Source organism: Setaria viridis, chromosome 6 (assembly GCF_005286985.2).
Source record: "Setaria viridis chromosome 6, Setaria_viridis_v4.0, whole genome shotgun sequence".
In the NCBI taxonomy this organism is placed as follows: Eukaryota; Viridiplantae; Streptophyta; class Magnoliopsida; order Poales; family Poaceae; genus Setaria; species Setaria viridis.
In genome coordinates, this window is record NC_048268.2 from 3,786,518 (window position 1) to 3,806,772 (window position 20,255).

Consider the following 20,255-nt stretch of genomic DNA (forward strand, 5'->3'; position numbering starts at 1 on the left):
TGCGGGCAACAGCAAGCTGCGGCCGGAGGCCACGCACATGGAGTTGTGGGCACCTGGGTGGCACGAGGGCCTGCAACGGTCAAGCAAACTGCGTCAGGCCATGAACGCTCTCCTCTCCTCTCTCTCTCTCTCGCTCTCTCTCTCTCTCTCTCTCTCGCTTGTCTCTGTGCTCCGGCCGACCTAAGCAGCGGTGAGCAGCGCCAGCTGGTAGGGGAGCGGCTACCATCGCGGGGGAGCGGCAAGCATCAGCTGAGCAACGAAGGAGCAGTTGTCGGTGCGCGCGATGGCGAGCAGTGGGCAACCGACGGAGGAGCAGTTGCCGATGCCAGTCAAGCAGAGCTTGCCGTGCACAGCTGCTTTTTTTTGTTTTCCTAAAAATATCTTTGCTGGTGGGCGGCATAAGCACCCCCTAGCAAAAATACCATATGTACTGGCGGGTGGCTTAAGAGGCCCGCCAGCATAGAACCGTCTATGCTGGCGGATCCGCCAGCGTAAATAGCCATTTTTGCTGGCTTAAGATTGTTGAGGGGTGCGGTACCCGTAAGCACAGTTTTCGTGGCGTAGTGCTGGCATGGTCCAGCATGATGTACTAACCGTGTCGTGCCTATAGCGTGTGCCTGTGTCGAGCCGTCTGTTTGGACTTTGGACATCTATAGTAGTGGGGCCGTGGATGCTTGTGCGCTCATGGTTGTTGACCATGGTTGCTGTATCAGATTGCCGGACTGCCCCCTTGGAGGAAGCCATCTGTAGCTGGGACATCGCCCTGTCCATCCCTGGGGCCCGGGCCACAATGGTAGATGCAGACGCAAGGGGTTCTGGTCGTCTTGCCCTACTTCTTTGCACTACTATAGAAGTGTTCGTCACATCCGGCTCTACAACCCCCATCACAGCCAGTTTTGAATTCGTCGGATAAAGGTCAGCAGTGATGGGGTGCTCCATCACCGTCAGATCTAAAACCGGCTGTGATACCAATAAAAAAATTAAAAATCCCCAGCGAGGACACGACCCGCAAGCCATGCCTCCCCGTGAGGCTGCGACCTGCAGCCAGCCATTGCCGCTAAAACCTGCAGCCCGCCGCTGCTCCCGCCGCCATAGTCATGGCCCGCAGTCCGCCGCCGTCGTTGCAGCTGGCTGCTCACTGCCGCACCCGCCATGGCCCGTAGCTCACGCTCGCGCTTGGCGCCGCAGCATCCCGCGCCAGCGCCTGGGACCTCCAGCCGAGCTCCGGCTGTCGCGCTCATGGAGCTCCGACTTCTGGAGGCCCGCCTTGCGCCCCACAACAGCGCTGCGCCAGGGAGGAGAGGAGGGGAGAGGAGGGAAGGGGAGGGGTGGTGCGGTGTGGTGGGGAAGGGAGAGGCTCGCCACAAGGGGAGGGGCGGCACAATGTGGAGGGAGAGGGTCGACGTGGTGGGGGAGGGAGAGCTGGAGAGGAGAGGGAATGAGCCGGAGAGGATAAGGCCCGTGGGGTTGGGGAGGGGGAGTTGTATAATTCAACCGAGGTGTATAAAAATTTCAGGTTCGACATCACCGTCGGTTTGTATTAGGAACCGACGGTAATGGTTGTCACCACCGGCTTGTACATACCGGCGGTGATAGGATATTATCACTGTTGGTTTTAGTTTTCACCGCCGGTTGATGTAAAAATCCGGCGGTGATGACTTATCACTGCCAGCTCGTCGAGAACCGGCGGTGATGGACCGATGGTGATAGCATTTTCTCTAGTATTGTTAGGTTCTAGAGGTGTACCAGTGGAGGGAGCCACGGAGAGGGGTGGGAGAGCATGCTTAAGCACGATGGCATGCATTCTGTGAGGTGGAGCACGAGGGAGAGTAGTGAAGATAGCAATGTTGTTGAAGTATATGTGAATTTCCTACCTTTCCCATCAGATAAAGTTCTTGGTTATTGAACTGGTTCGTGCATACATCTTCAAGTAGTATTAGAGCCAAAGGTCTCGAGTTTGAGTCCTGATGGGCTTAGAGCGTATTTGGTTCGTGACTAAAACAAGCGGACAGCTTGCCGCAGCTAACATGCGCCTGTGTTTGATTCTGGACAAAGACGCGGCATGTCATAGAAAGTCTGGCACCTCTCTTGTGCTTCTCCGTTGCATTACTCACTAAATGTCTGGCGCATGAATCGTCAGGCGTGCCGAACATGCGGTGTGGCCTGTTGTGGACCGTGTCCAAACAGAGCCTAAATTAATTTTGCTCTTGGGTTGAACTTGGTTGTGCATGGAAATCAATTGACGGTGCCGTAACTGCCATGGCCCATTATCAATTGAGCTTCTTTTCTCTCAACCTTCCGCCAGCCATTGGTTTTTCTCCTAGGCTGGAAGTGATAGTAGATGAAGTGAGATGAACCCTAGATGACAAGTGACCAGCAATAAAAAGAAAATGAGGATCCAATTTTATGCTGTTTAATTTTCTTGGATCAACCATTATTCCTGCAGTGCATGCATCTAATCTGAGATGAAGCTGGTGATCATTAATATTATTTCTTTTCACTACGTCAGAAACGATTTGTACTGGCATGTCAAAATTAGGTCGCCCGCCAGCATAAAGGTGACGGGGCCGCCAGGCGAGCGCCCGCCAGCATAGATGGAATGCATCTGTACTGGCGGGTGCATTAGGTGGCCCGCCAGCACAGATGCCGCCCACATAAGACCGCAGACAGCTTCACCCCCAACCAACCTTCCATTCGGAGCTAACCTAGTGTTTGGTCACCAGCAGTCGGGTAGGGTTTTGTGCAACAGACCAGAGTATAGTTTGTATGATTCCAACTTCCAAGCTTCCGTTCCAATGTCCTTTGCAACATATACAATTCGGTGTAGACTAGAGTGGTATATTTTGTTTATTTCCACCTAACTCTGCCTAACTTACACAATCACACAAACACAATATATATAATGACACATATTGACCAGGGTAACCTAGTGATCACGTCTAGGATACTAAGTTAGTGTTACTAAATCCACCATGAAATATGTCTTTATAATATATTTATTTGTAGATGGCTAGATGCCAATATATATTTCTACGGACTTGATCGAACACTACTGGAAAATGTGGCATTAGTCCTGGTTGGATAGGATCATAGATCCCGAAAATCCAATCGGGACCAAATTTTCGAGATAAAAGGGGGCTCTTTAGTCCTGAGCCCGGGACTAAAGACCCCTTTAATCCTGGTTGGGTAAAACCAACCGGGACTAAAAAGGTTAAAGAAAATAAAAAAATTGGGCCACCCACGCTGGCCAGCCGCCCGCCCGTGCCCGCCTCCACCGCCGCCACCCATCTCGGCTCCGCCTCCGCCCACGCCCGCGCTCGCTCGCTCAGCCGCCCTCACCCTGCTGCCGCTCCTCACTACTAGTGAGAGGCGAGCAGAAGGGGGGAAGGGGAGGGGCAGCAGAGGGGGAGGAGGGTTGGCGGCGCAAAGAGGAGAGAGGAGGAGAGGGAGAGAAGAGAGGGAGGGGAGGGGGCAGCGGTGGCGCAGAGAGTAGGAGTGGAGAGTTGAGGATAAGGAGTGGAGAGGAGTGCTGCACTGGTGGAAGGGTAAGTGTGAGGAGAAAGATAACATTGAGAGAGGGGGGGCACGTGGGAAGGGCTCAAAAGATTTAGTTCCGGTTGGAATTATCAACCGGGACAAAAGGGGGAGCTTTTGTCCCGGTTGGAATTTCCAATCGGGACAACAAGGGGGCGTCGGTACCAGATTTTTTTTAGCTGTTACAACCAGGACTAAAGCGGGGCTTTCGTCCCGGTTGATTTTTATAACCAGGAGTAAAGCTCCTCCCGTCGGTGCCTCATTTTTGACCTGGGACTAAAGTGTTTTTAGTCCCGGGTCCAAAGTCAACCGGGACAAAAATACCTGGATGGAAGGTCAGTTATCTAGTAGTGGAAGTTCGAGAAATTTGACTGATGATTACAAAACTAAACTATATTTGTGTTTAGGTTGTATTGCATCAACTTTTATATGGTCGAACAACACGATGCCAGCGCCAGTCCCTGACAATCGACTTATTAGGTTTAATTCTTTTGCACTCCATATCAATTTCATAGTTTCGTTAGCTAGTTCCATTACCTACATAGTTTCGTTAGGTACCAGTCCAAACTGTGTAAATTCCACCTCAGCATGTGGTAGCAGGTTGCTGCGCATCTACGGGCAGCAGTTTTATATGAAATTAGACCTGATAAGCAGTTTTATGTTTGTCACAATCGTAAGTCGGGGGAATTGACGTGAGTTGGGGTTCGCTGTAGCGGCACTGATCTGGAATTCTGATATGCCATCGAGTTCTTACTTGTTAACAAGGAGAGATTGGAGCTCACTAACTTGGCACAATGCAACGTCAACACGATAGCTTTTGGAACATGATTATCCGATTTCTGATGAAATTGCTACACCAGTTTGAAGTGAAAAAACGCATGTACATAACGTAATAATTAATATAAAGCCATGAATTTATTCTCATGTAATAATTAATATAACGTTTCATACACATACTCACCACATCACCCTAAGAACCGATGCCAGCCTTTGGACTAAGTTCTTGGTTGTTGTATTTGTATACCCCTGAAGCGATGATCCATTATCTTCTCATGCCCGCGCGCTGCCACACAGCTCACGCCCATAACCCTGTTAGCCACGCTCACGCTGAAACCTCATGATGTTTCCCGCCGACACCGCCGTTGCCTTCGGCTGTACTACTGGGCTTTTCCGGAACAGTCGTCCCACCGAGCACCACGGGCTCTTCGCGGTGGAAACAGCAGCAGCAGAGCCTCCCCAACACGCGAGGCAACCAAGCCATCTCTCTCTCTCTCTCTCTCTCTCTCTCTCTCTCTCTCTCTCTCTCTCTCTCTCTCTCTCTCTCTCTCTCTCTCTCTCTCTCTCTAATTTGTGAGAGAGAGAGAGAGAGCATGGAGAGCTACTTAACAGTGGCTGGATCGGATGGCAGGGGAGGCAGCTGCCTAGCTGGCTGTGTAGTTAGTGCATTGACCTTCACCGGCTAGTAGCTAGTATTGAGATAGAACTATAAAGTTAGCAAGCCTGGTTGCGTGCATGTGTCCTAGTTCAAAGCTATTGGCCGATAGCGTTGGAATCGCATTTGATGATTTAAACTTCATGATCTTTTATCCACGATTTTTCTAACAGTATTTAAGTTTTATGTTAAAAATAGCACCACTGTATTCGTATTCCAAAGTCAACCTTCTGACCTTCAGCTCCAAAACCGTCTAATTTCGATCACAACCTATCAAGACTTGTTCAACTCACGAAACAATTCGGTTACAACTGTTATTTGGCTAACATGGCGTAGTTTTGGCTCTAGGTTACGTTTTTTTTCCCAAATTAGACAACGATGTGCCGCCCTCTCCTTTCTCTATTTCATCAATAGTCCGGCCAGCCCAACATCCCCAATCTCCCTCTTCCTTTTTCCTTTCTCCCTCATCCCTTCATCCTTCTTCTGTCTGATAGCTAGTGAGATACAGAAAAGGAGAGGGTAATAAATGGGGCTCCTATGTAGCTTTCCGTGTGCTAGATAAGCAACATGTCTTTAAAGCCTATTAGACCCAACTTATAGATATGTAAAAATTCAAAATTTTGGAAGATTACATTCAACATTTTCTTAGAAATAGATCAACATTTAGAAATACTACATTCAAAATTTTTGGAAAATGTATACCATTTTCAACATTTTTCACAACCCGTTTCAACATTTTGAAAAAATGAATTCAACATCTTGAAAGAACAAGTTCAACATTTTTTCTAAACCTACATCAAATTTTTTAAAAAAAACATGCCCACTGTTTCATCTTCTCCGGTGACGATGGGGTCGGCATCGGTCGTGGCGGGGCCGGCAGCAGCGCAGCAGTGCGGCTGGCAGCAACCGCGGCTGGTGCATCGGGCCCGGCAGCAGCCGCGGTAGGCGCTGCGGCGGGGCAGCGCTTGCGGCGGAGCTGGCGGGCGCAGCGGTAGAGCGGCAGCAAATGCAGCGGCGGCGACATGTGGGAGGTCACGAGGAAGCAAGGGTTGAGGGAGCATGAGATGCATCCAATGAATCATATTATACGCACGAATCTCAAATAATGGAAACCATAGAGCTAATGGGCTACCGAAGCTATATAGGATTAGCGGTGACAAATACACACCATGTCACAGTTGAATCTGCATAACATGGGAGGATACTAGTATTAGTGAAAATCGCGGTTATGGGCCTCCTGGTGCACTTTGACATAAGAGAAGCAAGAAGCAAGCAAGTGCACTTGACAAAGCTGCGCGCTGGGTTGGAGGCCCATCTAATTGAGGCCCACATTTTGCTATGGGTGTGGTTGTTTACCTGGCTAACTCCTAGCCAGGCTCCTGGAGCCAGGCAGCCCATTTTTGGTTCCCTGGCTAAGCCCATTAGCCAGGCCCCAGCAATTGGATGTGGATGATGATGAACGTTAACAAACCTGCCCGGAGCAGCTTTTCTCTCTTTTATGTGCTGTGAATTTTCTAGAGAAATATGCAGTGCATTAAAAAAATCACTTTCAGGACTTTGCCATCTCATAATTGCATGGGCAAGCTGAACTTGAGTAAACATTTATCTGTGATCATCAGCTGATGCGCTCCAGCTTTAACTGTGTTGATCGCTGGTGTCAGCGCCACCGTTCCCATCCCTACTGGCTGCTGGCCTTCAATTCAGACAAACCTTCCAGGAGCAGAATTTTTTGTGTGTGAAATTGTTACCAGGAACAATAAAAAGAAACTAAATGGGTCACGACGATCTTCATGCTGTTTGGAAGGAACAAGATTCACCTCGACAGACGCAGAAGTAATCGTGAACCCAAATCAAGGAAAACACCAGAGCTCCCGAATGTGCATGGGTAATCAAATGCAGCAATGGCTGGTGTGTATATAGTGAGAAAACATGCACAGCGATTGCGTCAGTTTGGTCTTTGGCGAGAAGCTATACACTAGTATCATATAAAAAAACACAGGTGGCAACTCATATACAAACCATGAAGCAAGCATTACCTTTAACATAAGTTAATCGATCACACACTGAATACATAGATAGCAATGGATGAAGCACCAGATCGACATCATGGTCAAACGATATCTATGCGAACAAGCAGTGGCGAAAGTCTTGCCATGTGCCCAAAGTCTCTCTCTCTCTCACACACACACAATACATAGTGGCTAAAACGTTTTGCCATATCATAACTGAAAAAATAGACATGATGTAGAACTTGGGTAACATTTATTTTTCAGCTGATGATGCGCATTATATTAGGCAGCAGCATGCTCCTGCTTCTTTCTGTTGACGCAAGCGGTCACCTTCCTCCAGTTTGTTCAGCTTGGCTTCGATACCAGAAGAGGTCTTGATAAGCCAAGCAACGATGCAGAGACTATACACTGTGGTCACTTTTTCCGGAAGGTTTAGTGCCCAGAACCTGCACACAGGAAATTAATACTAAGTGCATGAACAGCGGCCAAACTGAAACCAAAAACACATGGATGCATAGCAAACATATATAGATGTAGATATAGAAACAGCGGCAACTGCTGGGGTATACAGGGTTGTAAATCTCCAAATACTTGCACTCACCTTTCCAACTGTCCCCTCAAGATTTTAGTCAGGAAGAACATGGGTTCGTGGCCTCCCACCTGTGTCCTTCCAGTTGCACTCCCATCAGAAAACATGCGGCGGTAACCCTGAATTTTGCAGACAAATAAGGTAAACTTAACAGCTGGTACGGTAGAACCTACTACAGCATGTTGCTCTGAAGCTGACAAGCAGCTAGCGATGCATCCATATTCTCACAGCAAATTTTTATTCAAGAAATATTTCCACATCAAGCAGCGTATAAAAAGAAGCCTAGATTTATTGAGCTGAGCTCCTTGCAATGGTTTGGTTAAAGCAGATTAATTGACGCGTTAGGGCAGGGCAGCGAGGACTCCTATTCAATTTTTACAGCAACTCCTTCTTTCCCGCCATCGTCAAAAGGATGAGGCTAGGTGGTAATCTAATCATGCATATATTGTTCCATCGCCAAAAGGATGACTCAGGTTATTAATCATTGTTAATGCTCCAGGTTGATGTTGCTAGTTTCAGGGATTAGTTGATGTCTGCCATATTGCTAATTAAGGAGGTGTAAGGGATCGGGCTACTACGAGCTGCAGCGCTGGCGGCGGACGAGGAGGAAGGTCGCCGGAAGTGACGGTATGGACTCCGCCGCCTGCCTGGACGCCGGCAGCAGGGGTGTGCCTGCAGGGCGACGGAGGAGAAGAGCGGATCGCCATGCTCCGTGCTTCACACGGCTCGCCTTCTCTTCTATCGTCTGTTGCGTTGCGTGGATTCGTCGGGCGATCGATCGAGGGGATTTGCTGATCAATTAGGGCACCACCACCACCGACGGCGGCGGCGCTATGGACTCTTACACATGATAAACACACAAAAAGAACACCGCGACTGTGTCCGCACTCGATACAACTGCCTCGTCGCGCCCAATATATATAGCCATCCATCAAACCGCAATCTTCATCCATCGAGAAAATTTTGTGTCAAGACACGATGTCGCGCAACTACTGTTTCCTTCTAATCGTCGGTCTTCTTCTATCGTCGTCCTGCGCCTCCAAGCAGGTGGAGGCGGCGGAGCAAACACCCTGGACCGTCCACGTCCCGAAGCCTGACGGCGCCATCCAAAGCCTTACCGTCGAGCGCATCCCGCTGCCCCACGGCATCACCGGCGCCGAGAGCCTCGCCTTCGACCGTAGAGGCCAGGGGCCCTACGCCGGCGTCTCCGATGGCCGCGTTCTCCGGTGGGACGGAGACGCCAACGTCTGGACCACGTTCGCGTACAACGCCAACTACAAGAACAACCCTATCTGCATGGAGCCCGCACGGCGGCCGGAAGACACGGAGAGCATATGCGGCCGCCCGCTCGGTCTGCAGTTCCACGCCAAGACCGGCGATCTGTACATCGCCGACGCGTACCTCGGACTGATGAAGGTCGGGCCGGACGGCGGCGAGGCCGAGGTCCTGGCGGCGGAGGCCGGCGGCGTGCCCTTCAACTTCACCAACGGCGTCGACGTCGACCAAGCCACCGGCGACGTCTACTTCACCGACTCCAGCACCACCTACACGCGCGCGCGCAACACGCAGATCATGATCCACCGCGACACTACGGGGCGGCTGCTCAGGTACGACGCGCGGGCCAAGCGCGTCGCCGTGCTCAAGGCCGGCCTGCCGTACCCCAACGGCGTCGCGCTGAGCGCCGACTGGACGCACGTCGTGGTGGCGCACACGGGGCCGTGCCAGGCGTTTAGGTACTGGATCAGGGGGCCCAAGGCTGGCCGCTACGAGCTCCTCGCCGACCTGCCGGGCTACGCGGACAACGTCAGGCGAGACACCAAAGGAGGCTACTGGTTCGCGCTCAACAGGGAGAAGATCAACGCGACGGCTCCGGAGCACCTCGTCGGCGTCCGGGTCAACAGCAAGGGCGCGGAGCAAGAGGTGATGACGGCGCCCAAGGGTGTCACGCTTAGCGACATCGCAGAGAAGGACGGTAAGTTATGGCTGGGATCAGTGGAACTCGACCATGCCGGCCTAGTTAATTTTAAATAATTAGTTCTTTATAGGTTAAGATTAGATAATAATTATTAGTGGTTAAGAACTAGTGCTATATGCATTAGGCAAGGTTTGCTTAGGTTTTACAGAATTTTAGTTGCGATTTTGAATTTGAATGCAGCTACAGCTTGTCTTATTTTATCTTGCATATTTAAATTGGATATTATCCCTAGGAATTGTACGTATCTTTTAATTGCGTATTGAATTTCCTCTAGTGAATTACTTCCAAATGTCAAGGCATATATATACATGAGTCACTAAGATTAATTATGGAGATTGTAAGGGACTGAGAGTCCCTTCTTTTCTGCGTATCCCTCGTGTCAGCGTGCCTCTTCATTTTCCGAGCTTGCATTGGATTTCTTTTGCTTGGACTCTAAATTGAACATATTGTCGTATCTATACACTATCACAGGATACCAGGAGCAGACCCAGCGTAGACCCAGTGGCGACACGGACCGCCACTCAGAGTCTAAATTTTCAATGGAATTTGAGCCATTTTCTTGTAGCTCCAAAGGCCCATCCGTCGCCACTCATGTTATGGGCTAGGTCTGCCCCTGCAGGACTCTAAACCGAACTAAGAATTTTTATCTCGCCTCCACAGAGCTTCACAGAGCTTCTCCCTAGCTCATGACCAATACTCCCTCCGGGTGCGTTTGGATGCAGCGGCAATCCTCACCTGGCCTTGCTTGCACAGAAGTCGGAGCAGCAAATGTATTTTGGTTTGCTTGACGTGCTCCCTAGTATAGGGCTGTGCAAGCAAGTTTTTGCTTCAGCAGCAAGTGAGCCGGAACGGCGCTCCGGCGCCGGCAAGGCAAGCCTTGCCTGGCAAAGCGAGGTCAGGTAAAGCTCTGTCTAAAACCAAATGTGCCCGCAATCTCCACCCCTTAGCCTGTCTCCTGATAAACGGGAAGAACACTCGCGTACTAGCGGAGCCAGGCCTGCACAAGCCACTCGCCCAAGGTACCGTCGCCTCACTTCCCTAATACCTAGGGGGTGTTTGGGAGCACTCCACTCCAAATTTTTGAGCTCCACTCCACCAACTCCACCATATTGCAGCTCCACTCCACCAACTCAAAAAAATACCAGAGCTGTCCACATGTTTGGAAAAATACACAGATCCAGCTCCGGAAACAAAAGATCTTGCTGTGTAAAGTCCATTATACCCATGTGAATGGGTCCCACTTGTCAGTCTCCTTTAGTTCTCCCTTTCTTCTCCTTTGCTGGTAGGGAAAGGAAGGCCACGAGCAGGCAGGGGCGGGCACGGGGCGCGGCGAGCAGGGGCGGGCGCGCGGCGGGCGCGCCAGGCAGGGGCGGCGCGGTGGAAGGCAGGGGCGGGCGCGGGGTGCGACGGGAGGCTTTTTTTGTTTCGCGAACCGGTAACTTGTGTAACGAGTGGTAATGGTGGGTAAATACCCACCAACCCCACGAGGAGGTATGTAGGTACTCAAAAAAACATGGATCTACCCCCGCTCCACCTTTTTTCTGGAACCGAAGTTGCTGGAGCTAGACGTGTTTGGTTGCGAAATTTTTGAAGTTGGTGGAGTGGAGCAATTTTTCGTGGAGTGGAGTGCTCCCAAACACCCCCACCCGCCCCGCCGTCCGCACGAAGCGCGACGCCACCACCATGTCCCGCGCCGCTCGAGTCTCGCCTGGAGGCCGCTACCCCTCAAGATGCTTCCCGTCAAGGTCATCTACTTCTGCTCAGGAGGTCAAGACGGTGAGATAGACGCTAGGGAGTTCGATTCATCCGCATGGAGCTTCGATTCGCTGGAGCTCAATGTCAAGACGGCAAGAGAGTAGCGGCGGAGCTTGATTCGGCCACATGGAGCCTGATTCGCTGGAGAGGCGGGCGAGATTAGCACCTGGTGGCTAAAGAAGACGCCGAGGATGCGCTTGCCAGCAGTATGGAGGCGGTGCCGGCGACCATGAACGTAGCGAGGCTCGCCCCTAAGGCCGGCCGAGGCCCGGCGCGGTGGCGCTCATCCCCAAGGCCGGCGGAGGCCCTGCGACGGTGCTCACTCGCACGGCTGGCCGGGCCCCGCACGCCGGCACTCACCCCCACGGCTGGAGGAGGCCCCGCTCCGCAGCGCTCGTCCCCAAGGCCGGCCAAGGCTCCGGCGCGGCGGCGCTCGCCCGAACAGCCGGCCCGGCCCCGCACCACGGCGCTCGCTCCCACGGCTGGTCGGGCCCGCGCGGCGGCGCTCCCCCGCCCGGCCAGCAGAGCCCCCGTGGTGGTGCTTGCTCGCCCAGCCAACCGGGCCCGCGCGGCGGCGCACAGCGAGCAGAGGCTCCCGCGACGGTGCGCGCCCGAACGGCTGGCGGAAACCCTGCGCGCGCTCGTCCGTACGGCCGGCGGAGTCCCCAGCGCCGGTGGTCGCCCGCACAGCGTTGCGCGCCCGTGCGGCCGGTGGGGCCACGCTGGTGGAGCTCCCGGCACGGTGGCGTACGGGCGATGGGAGCCTGCTGGAGGAGGAGCTCGCGGTGCGGTGGCGTACGGCCGGCGAGAGCCTGCTGGAGGAGCTCGCGGCGCGGTGGCGCACGGCCGGTGGAGAAGCTCACCGGTGCGGTACATGGTCTGAACAAGATTAGAGAAGAGGAAATATCTGGATGGTAACTTCACCTATGCTCTACACAAGGTTATCACAACAATGTTGTACAGCAACCGAACACAATCTTGTGCTAACCTTGCTTTCTTTGACCGAGCAACCAAGTACGAGCAAATTGCATTGCACTAGATAGGCTTGAGTTGGCCTGGCTCCAGATTCTAGCTGGCTAAAACAGACCCTATATGGCTATCGAATTTATTTTTCCATTTCGCTTGCCCAAATGATGCCTGCAGCTGCCGGCGCAGCAGGAGCCAGGAGGAGCACCCCCTCGAGCAGAGCACGCGGCCATGGCCACGCGCCCACGCCTCGTGAGCTCGTGCTCCTTGAGCTCAGCAACATGAGAGAAACGAGAAGCCCCAAAATGGCAGAGCCGCGAAACCAGGTGGCGCGCGTCCAACCCCCAGGGAGCACGACGACCCGACAAGCGTAACCGCCGAAACCGCCGCCGCCCGTTCCAGCTCATGCGCTCCCCGCCACAGGATAACTAAGGGCCACCCGCACCGGACCGCGCCTCGCACGACTGCCCATCGCGTCGACCGGTCGTCGGACACCTCGCCCGCGTCGCCGGCGTCGGGCGCGCGTCAATGGTGGGCTTTGGCGCCATTTACCCCGCCCCTGGCCGCCCCGCCGACGACGCCCGAAGCCTCCCGCCCTCCGCCGGCGCCACCACACCCGCCGACAGCACCCGGACCTCCTCGTCCTTCGATGGCCGCGCCAGCTACGACGCTGGTCAGCAGCAGCACCCGCCGGCGCGCGCGCCGGGGCACTCGCTGGAGGTGCCGTCCCGGCGGCACAGGGCGGGGCGGCACGGCGGCGCGTCCCGGCCGGCGCGGCTGTTCCAGAAACTGCGGCACGCGCTCCCCGTTCTGACGACGCTGACGCCGCGGTGCGGGCGGCTGCAGGTCGGGACGCCGGCCGAGGTCGCGGCTGCCGGCGCCGCCGCGTCCTCGTCGTCGTCGGCCTCGTCATCCTCTTGCTCCCGCCTGGTGCCCAAGGGCGCGTCCTTCTCGGGGGCCTCGCGGCCGTGCCGGCGCGTGACGGGGACGCTCTACGGCCACCGCCGGGGCCGCGTCGTGCTGGCGCTGCAGGAGACGCCGCGGTGCCTGCCGAGCCTCGTCGTCGAGCTCGCGCTCCAGACGCACGCGCTGCTCCGCGAGCTCGGCAACCCGGCCGGCGCGCGCATCGTCCTGGAGACCGAGCGCCGCCCGGCCCCGGGGCCGGACGCCGACAGCGGCGGCGCGAGGCGGAAGCGCTACGCGCCGCCGCTGCTGGACGAGCCGGCGTGGACCATGTTCTGCAACGGCAAGAAGACCGGGTACGCGGTTCGGCGCGAGGCCACGGACGACGACCTCACGGTGATGGAGACGCTGCGGGCGGTGTCCATGGGCGCCGGTGTGCTCCCCGGGACGAGGTGCTCATCGCCGACGCCCGACGCGGCGGCGGCGGACGACGAGGTGCCGTACATGCGCGGCTGCTTCGACCACTTCATCGGCTCCCGGGACTCGGAGTCGCTGTACATGATCGCGCCCCAGGGCGGCGGCACGGGCCCCGAGCTCGCCGTCTTCTTCGTCCGGCTCTGACCCCCGGTCCGGCCGCCATGGACGTGCGTTCATTTGCATGGCCACACACATGCAAGATCGAAGGGCATCCATCCATTTAGCGCCCGTAAAGAATTGACTCGTGCACCCTCATAATGACCTTGAGATTGACTAAGAACCAAGAACAGAGTCGCCCAAATTGCGATTAGCGCGGTTAACTTTGATTAAGCTCTAGTGGGGTGTACGTGATTCAGTATAGGTTGTGTGAGGTGTTCTTGGATCTGTGCCCTGTGCATCATTGTCACAATCTATCATCTAGTGGAGTACGACAGAAATAGTCACTGAATGGTGGAATTGTGGTCCAAAAAGTTGCTCTTTTCTGAATTCCTTTTTGCTCTTTGTCTAATTGTGGGTTAGTCAGGAGCATGCGACCACGTGGCCTATCCGCACCATCTGTCTTGAAATCAATAGTGAAATAAATTATAGGTAGGTGTGAGAATCATAAGCAGTAGCGGAGCTTGGCAAGATATTCAGAGGGGCAAATTAGAAGAATCATGGTCTAGTAGGGAACTGATGAAATTAAGGTTTATCCTTCAGAGCATTTGATAGTCTAGACCACGGCCCCCTCTAATCATAAGGAAGTTCCACCCCTGATCATGAGTATGTGAAAATTTTAACGGTTGGATAGATATCTTGTGAGAGGAATGAATGGCTTAGAAAAGTCATACGGCTAAAAGTGCATACGCCGTTTTCTTTCCTAGCAACTTAGAGCACGGGGAACTTCTATTTCTAGCCAAGTGTGACCTCAGTGTCGTCTCTGGAAGAGACTGTAGTGATATAAACACCAGTAGGAACGAGATGTTAGTGTTAGGTTTTAAGCTCCTGAATTTTTGTGAGCACACTACAGCCTTCCCTTCTTCCCTCCCAAAGACCCGAACCTTCGCCTCACATATCTACTTTGTATACCATGCGGTGCTAGACGGACCAACACCATCTCGCCTAGAACCAGCTAACATTTTCAAATAAAATAAGTTTAGGGCTTCAGGTATATGTATGAAAATTGGACAAACTCAAGAGATGAACTGCTGTCATAGAACTTATATATGCATGATATGTCAAATTCTTTTGTTTTGATATATCATATCTCCTCTATTTAACAATGCATCAATCCAATCGACTAGGAAAGGTACATCCACAAACACATGATGTTAGGCGTAGCTTGACCACCTACCTAACGCCCAACACTTTACAAGACATTGATAAACAAAAAATTCAACTGAGAAAATAACATGTTATATATATAGCAAAACTGAATCCTAATCAAAATGTGTCACATGGTTGAAAAAAAATTGCAATCCATCCTCCAAAATGTGATGTATGTACCTTTCCACCAGAGTTTCGTCGGCCTCCACGCACCACGCCACAGCACTAGCTAGCTACCCCCATCCCAACATCCACATCGTCAGCTTCCTCCTGGCAGCACATCATGCCTTTGGTGTGAGACTTCAAGAATAAGGAAAGAGAGAGAAAGAGGACAAAGAGTGTCATTTTAATTCTGTCCTAAGTCAAACTATTTTATGTTTGACTAAGTTTATATATAAATATATCAATACTTTGATGTCCAGCCAATTTTATTAGATTCTTTATAAATTATATTTTCATAGCATACCTTTTTAGTGTTATAAATATTGATATTCTTCATTGTAAACTTGATCAAACTTAAAATAGTTTGATTTAGGACAAACATAAAGAAACACTCCTTCTGGGACGGAGGGAGTATAACACAAGAAGATGTGTTGAGAGGATGGGACATCCGGACAAGATCACTTCACCGCGTGTAGCATATGTATGCATTTTCTTAAACACATGTAGACATTCACATATGTGCACACATGCACAACATGTAGTCACCATATGCACCTTATTGTCAACAGTTTCACCGCTCGCAGCATTTTACAAAGGCACATATGTTTGGCAAAGTTGGCGTTATACATGCGAATATCTTCTCTCTCTAAACTGTCTGCCACTTGGCTGTATCCATCATCAAGGGATAATGGTCAATCAAAACGTCTAAATCGATGCCTTGGTCCCGTTGCATTATGTCTTAGTGAAGGTAGTGATCATGGCACATAGGCAAACAAAATGCGCACCAACCTAGCTAAGGTCCTTTTCGATAAAATCCTAATCCAGCTTGCTTTACACGCATTAAAGAAGAATACAATTCGGAAGGTCGACCAATGCGGCATGACCACTAGATCACATCACAGATTGTCGTATCGAAAGCACAATTTGGAAGAGAGGTCGATAGCTACAGATCACTGAATCTGTGTGCATCCAGTCTACTGCTCCGATGTTTCTTACTAAATCATAGCAAAATTACAGTCACTTTGGCATTAGACAGCCCCTTTATTTGTTAGGTCCGTTTGTCCGGGCTCAAAAACGTCCAAATTATGTGACATGTTTCGTACTTTTTCAATGCTACTCTTCCAACTTTTATCATTTTCTTGAGTATCACATTTTTATTTTTAAATGAGTCCACGAGTAGGGGGCGTTTCTAGACGCAAGGAACAAGTATTGTGAGCCACTCTTAAGACCCACAAGGTTGTGCAGTGCAAAGGTATAACCACAAGTAACAGTTGCCCATGGTATACATACACCATGGATGGCCAGCACTCTAGCACATAGACAAAATTAAAATACCGAATTATATATGCTAATAAATCATGAGCACCATATAATTTGCAACAAAAGCAAATCGTTCTTGCTTACATGTCTGTCGCATAAACTGGTGGTTCGTCATTGATTAACTTCATCTTATTCACAGTATGTCACCGATATCTATAGCCGAGTGGCATATCGTTGATTCTCTCTTCTAGCTTATTTGCCATGACTTTCTCCCATGCACTCACTAGATTACTTTGTCCGACGGTTTATCGAAATATGGTGATGTTAATCCTGCAGCAAATAATTGACATATTGCATTTCAATTTTGGAAGTACTCCCTCCATTTCTAAATTATAAGGAGTTTTGCTATGTACTCCCTCCGTATTAAAATATTTATCGTTATTGATTTTTTCTTTCAACGTTTGGCTATTCGTCTTATTCAAAAAATTTATTGCAAATATACAAAAAGATAAGTCATGCTTAAAATACCTATAATGATAAAGTTAATCGTCACAAATAAAATAAATGATACTTACATAATATTTTTTACATAATTTTTTTAAATAAGATGAATGGTCAAACTTAACGTTGTGATCAAAAGTTAACAATAACAAATATTTTGATGCAGAGGTAGTATCTAGAAGAGCTAAAATCCTTTACAATTTGGAATGGAGGGAGTACTAGCTAAGAACTTGCTATCCTGTGGTGCTTCTGGAACCAAAGAATTGGACAAGTGCCTACCTAACTGTCCGCGGCAAGCTTGTGATCAACAGAGCCGCTCCACTGGAGCAGGGAAAGGTGCTCTGGCAAGTGGCAACCCGTTGCGGCAGTATATAGACACGAGGTCCGTGGCCACTGGCCAGTGTGGAGGAGTGGGGACTCATGCACTAGCACCACTACCGTACCACTGCTAAGATTTCAGGTGAGCTCATCAGTCGTAGCTCACACCGAGCCCCTTCTTCTACGGCAGTTAGCTCTCCACCGGTGAGACCGCCATGGCCAAGCTCGCCGCGCAGCTCAAGGACAAGTTGTTCGGCCTCTTCGGCCGCATCACCAGCTGCGGCCGCGCCCACAAGGACGCCGGTAAGCGCCCCGACTCCGTCCTTGAACTGGCAACACATCTAGGGTGTGTGTGTGTGCGCGCGCGCACTGGACACATCTGCTGATGATGCTTCCTGATCTGTGTCTTGCACTCTTGCTATGTTTCTTCAGCTGGTGCGGCGGAGCCAAAATCGGTGGCATCTCAGGTCCATCTCTACTCTAATCTCTTGCTCGAGATGTTGCCGGGTTAACTGACCGATTTGGTCATTTCTTCTTTTTTATTTCCTTCACACATAACTCATATTTCGTCGATAGCTTAAGCTTTTTGATATGCATATAACGATTGTTGTTGCTCATTTTTGCAGCATGTTGAGATCAGGTCGAGGGGAGGTGCTCCAGGCGGCGTGAATGGAGGGTCCAAGAGCATCAACGATGTTGACATCTAGAGGAGGAAGATGAGAAGCTAGCTAGTATAGTAGCAGCTAGCCCATGGATGGTGATTCCTCCTCATTCCCAAGCGTCGAGCATCCTGTAACAAATCATCGATCAGTTGCTCGGTCGTGTCGGTCCTTCGTGTCACTAATAGCTATCATTTTCAGTTTCTAGTAGTTGTACGTGTTTGATCTGCTCTCGATCTGTTCCAGGCTATGTTGCGTCGTGGTGGTATGGTACTACTGTAACTCTGAGTCCTTCATGTAATCATGTCAATGGTGTGTGGTCTTTTGCAAATTAAGCAGTGGATGGTGCGTTGTGATATGCATTATTAGTAGATTGATATCTGTCGCACAAGAGATTCCTTTTATTTTCTTGAGATTCCCTTTGCTGGAGACTTGTCTCAAGTAGAGTCAAGTGCTTGATTGTTGTTGGTGCTGAACCACTGTGTTACATGAAACTGATACTGGTCAGTTCTCATATTCATGTCTTTGATCCTTACGTTTCTACAACGTACTGCCTGTGATCTGACAACAAATTAGGCACACTAGTCCACCAACCCGTGCTGCCGCACGGGCTAATGTTTTTAGAAACTATTGTATTTGAAAATTATTTAGAAATTAAACTCCTAGCTAATAATCAAAATTGATTACCTACTGCTCTCTTATTTTTTTCAAAACGTCAACATAATACTATATAACCTATCTTTATCCAGTTGTGATTGATTTTTAATTAATAATTACTCTATGCACTTTTTCATCCATATTCATACTTTTTCTATTTTGTATCGCACATCCAATCCTCCATATATTATGTTTAGCAAACAAATCAATATTTTTCATCGATTCCTCACATACATGTATAAATGGTCTAAATGGTGACACTCATCATGTGTATATACTTTAACTTAGTATTTTTATATTAACAATGACATAAATAGGTAATTTAGAATCATATATTAGTTTACTTTTTGACATTTTTGTATGATGCACATGAAGATAATTAGATTAAGATTTAGGTGTTTAATTTAGGTTATTTTTAATAACAACATACGTGGGTAATATAGATAAAATTTTAGAATGACATTTTAAGTTATCATTTATAATGATATGTATTATTATAATGATATGTATTATTATAATGATATGTATTAGTAAATTGGATGAAGATTATGGGGTTACTTTATATTTTTTATAGTAGCTGAGCTCCGTAATTTAGATATAGGTTTAGAGCTTATTTTTGAATATTTTCGCAATGACAGTGGTGGGTAACTTTTCAAAAAATATAATAGATCAATGGCTATGATTATTAGAGTTTACAGGATTGGTATTTGATGTTTTAATTTTTATAAGAATTTGTCTCTTTTTTCTAACTTGTCATAGAAATCTATACTCTCATCACTTCCTCTATATCTGTATAAATGGTGACACACATCATGCGTATAGAACTTGATTATTATATCATATACCAATAGTGCAAGATATAGACGATTTAGAATCATATATTGCTATATATTTTTAATTAAGGTTATTTGATTCAAAGTGTAGGGTTATCATGTTATTTTTAATAATGGCATGTGTGGGTAATATAGATGTAAATTTAACGGGTTACTTTAAGTTAATAATAGTGGTGGGCAATTCGGTTGCAAATTAGGGGGTTATTTTAAATATTGTTTATAATGGCATAAGTGGGTAATTTTGATGAAGATTAGGGGGTTACTTTAGCTGATTTTATATAATAGCAGATGTGGGTAATAAATATATAGATTTAGGGGTTACTTTAAGCTATTTTCATAATGGTATAGGTGGGTAATTTTTTAGAAAACATAATGGATCCAATGGCTATGATGATTTGAATCTATTGATTGATGGTCGGATGTTTTGCTTTTTTGTGAGAATTTGATTTCTCTCTTTTTCTAGAATGTCCACCTAGAAATCCTAGGTGGCTTCACTGGAGGCTTCAAAAGGAGCCTCCAATTAGTAATAGAGGACAAAGTTAGTAAAAAATAGCAGGGACTGAACTACGAGACATGGACACAGTTAGATTCATACCATGGTTTTTATATACTCAGAAAGACAGAACTTGAAAGCGTTGTAGGTGAATGAGTATATGCTTTTTGACAGGACACCTCATGCAGATCATTAGATCGAATTCAGTACACTCACATCATCATGTTCCAACAGAAAGACCTCATGTGTAATCATGTGGCTCTCCTATTTCAAACATCGAGTTTCATCATGGACCATTTAAGTAGTACAAAAGATTAAGTTGACAGGGAAAGGCACCTTTTGTGTCCTAAGCGTGGCTCGCTAATTAATCTTGTGGTTCTGCTGGAACCAAAATTTGGAGAAGTGCCTGCCTTTGCCTACCTGCAAC

The 20,255-nt window shown here is 49.3% G+C and overlaps 2 protein-coding genes across 2 annotated transcripts; both read left to right on the forward strand.

The window, feature by feature from the left end:
* Nucleotides 1–8,356: 8,356 nt before the first annotated feature.
* On the forward strand, nucleotides 8,357–9,595 carry LOC117862256 (protein STRICTOSIDINE SYNTHASE-LIKE 10). The gene has a single exon (XM_034745789.2). The coding sequence runs from the start codon at nucleotides 8,543–8,545 to the stop codon at nucleotides 9,593–9,595; it is 1,053 nt and encodes a 350-aa protein (XP_034601680.1). The 5' UTR covers nucleotides 8,357–8,542.
* Nucleotides 9,596–11,230: 1,635 nt separating this feature from the next.
* On the forward strand, nucleotides 11,231–14,126 carry LOC117860794 (protein MIZU-KUSSEI 1). Its single transcript, XM_034744173.2, has one exon. It carries the CDS (start codon nucleotides 12,789–12,791, stop codon nucleotides 13,782–13,784), a length of 996 nt encoding a protein of 331 aa, XP_034600064.1. The 5' UTR covers nucleotides 11,231–12,788; the 3' UTR covers nucleotides 13,785–14,126.
* The last annotated feature ends 6,129 nt before the right edge of the window (nucleotides 14,127–20,255 follow it).

Excerpts from the sequence above, each read along its gene's own strand:
- LOC117862256 (XM_034745789.2), top strand. The coding sequence starts at position 8,543 with ATGTCGCGCAACTACTGTTTCCTTCTAATCGTCGGTCTTCTTCTATCG.
- LOC117860794 (XM_034744173.2), top strand. The coding sequence starts at position 12,789 with ATGGTGGGCTTTGGCGCCATTTACCCCGCCCCTGGCCGCCCCGCCGAC.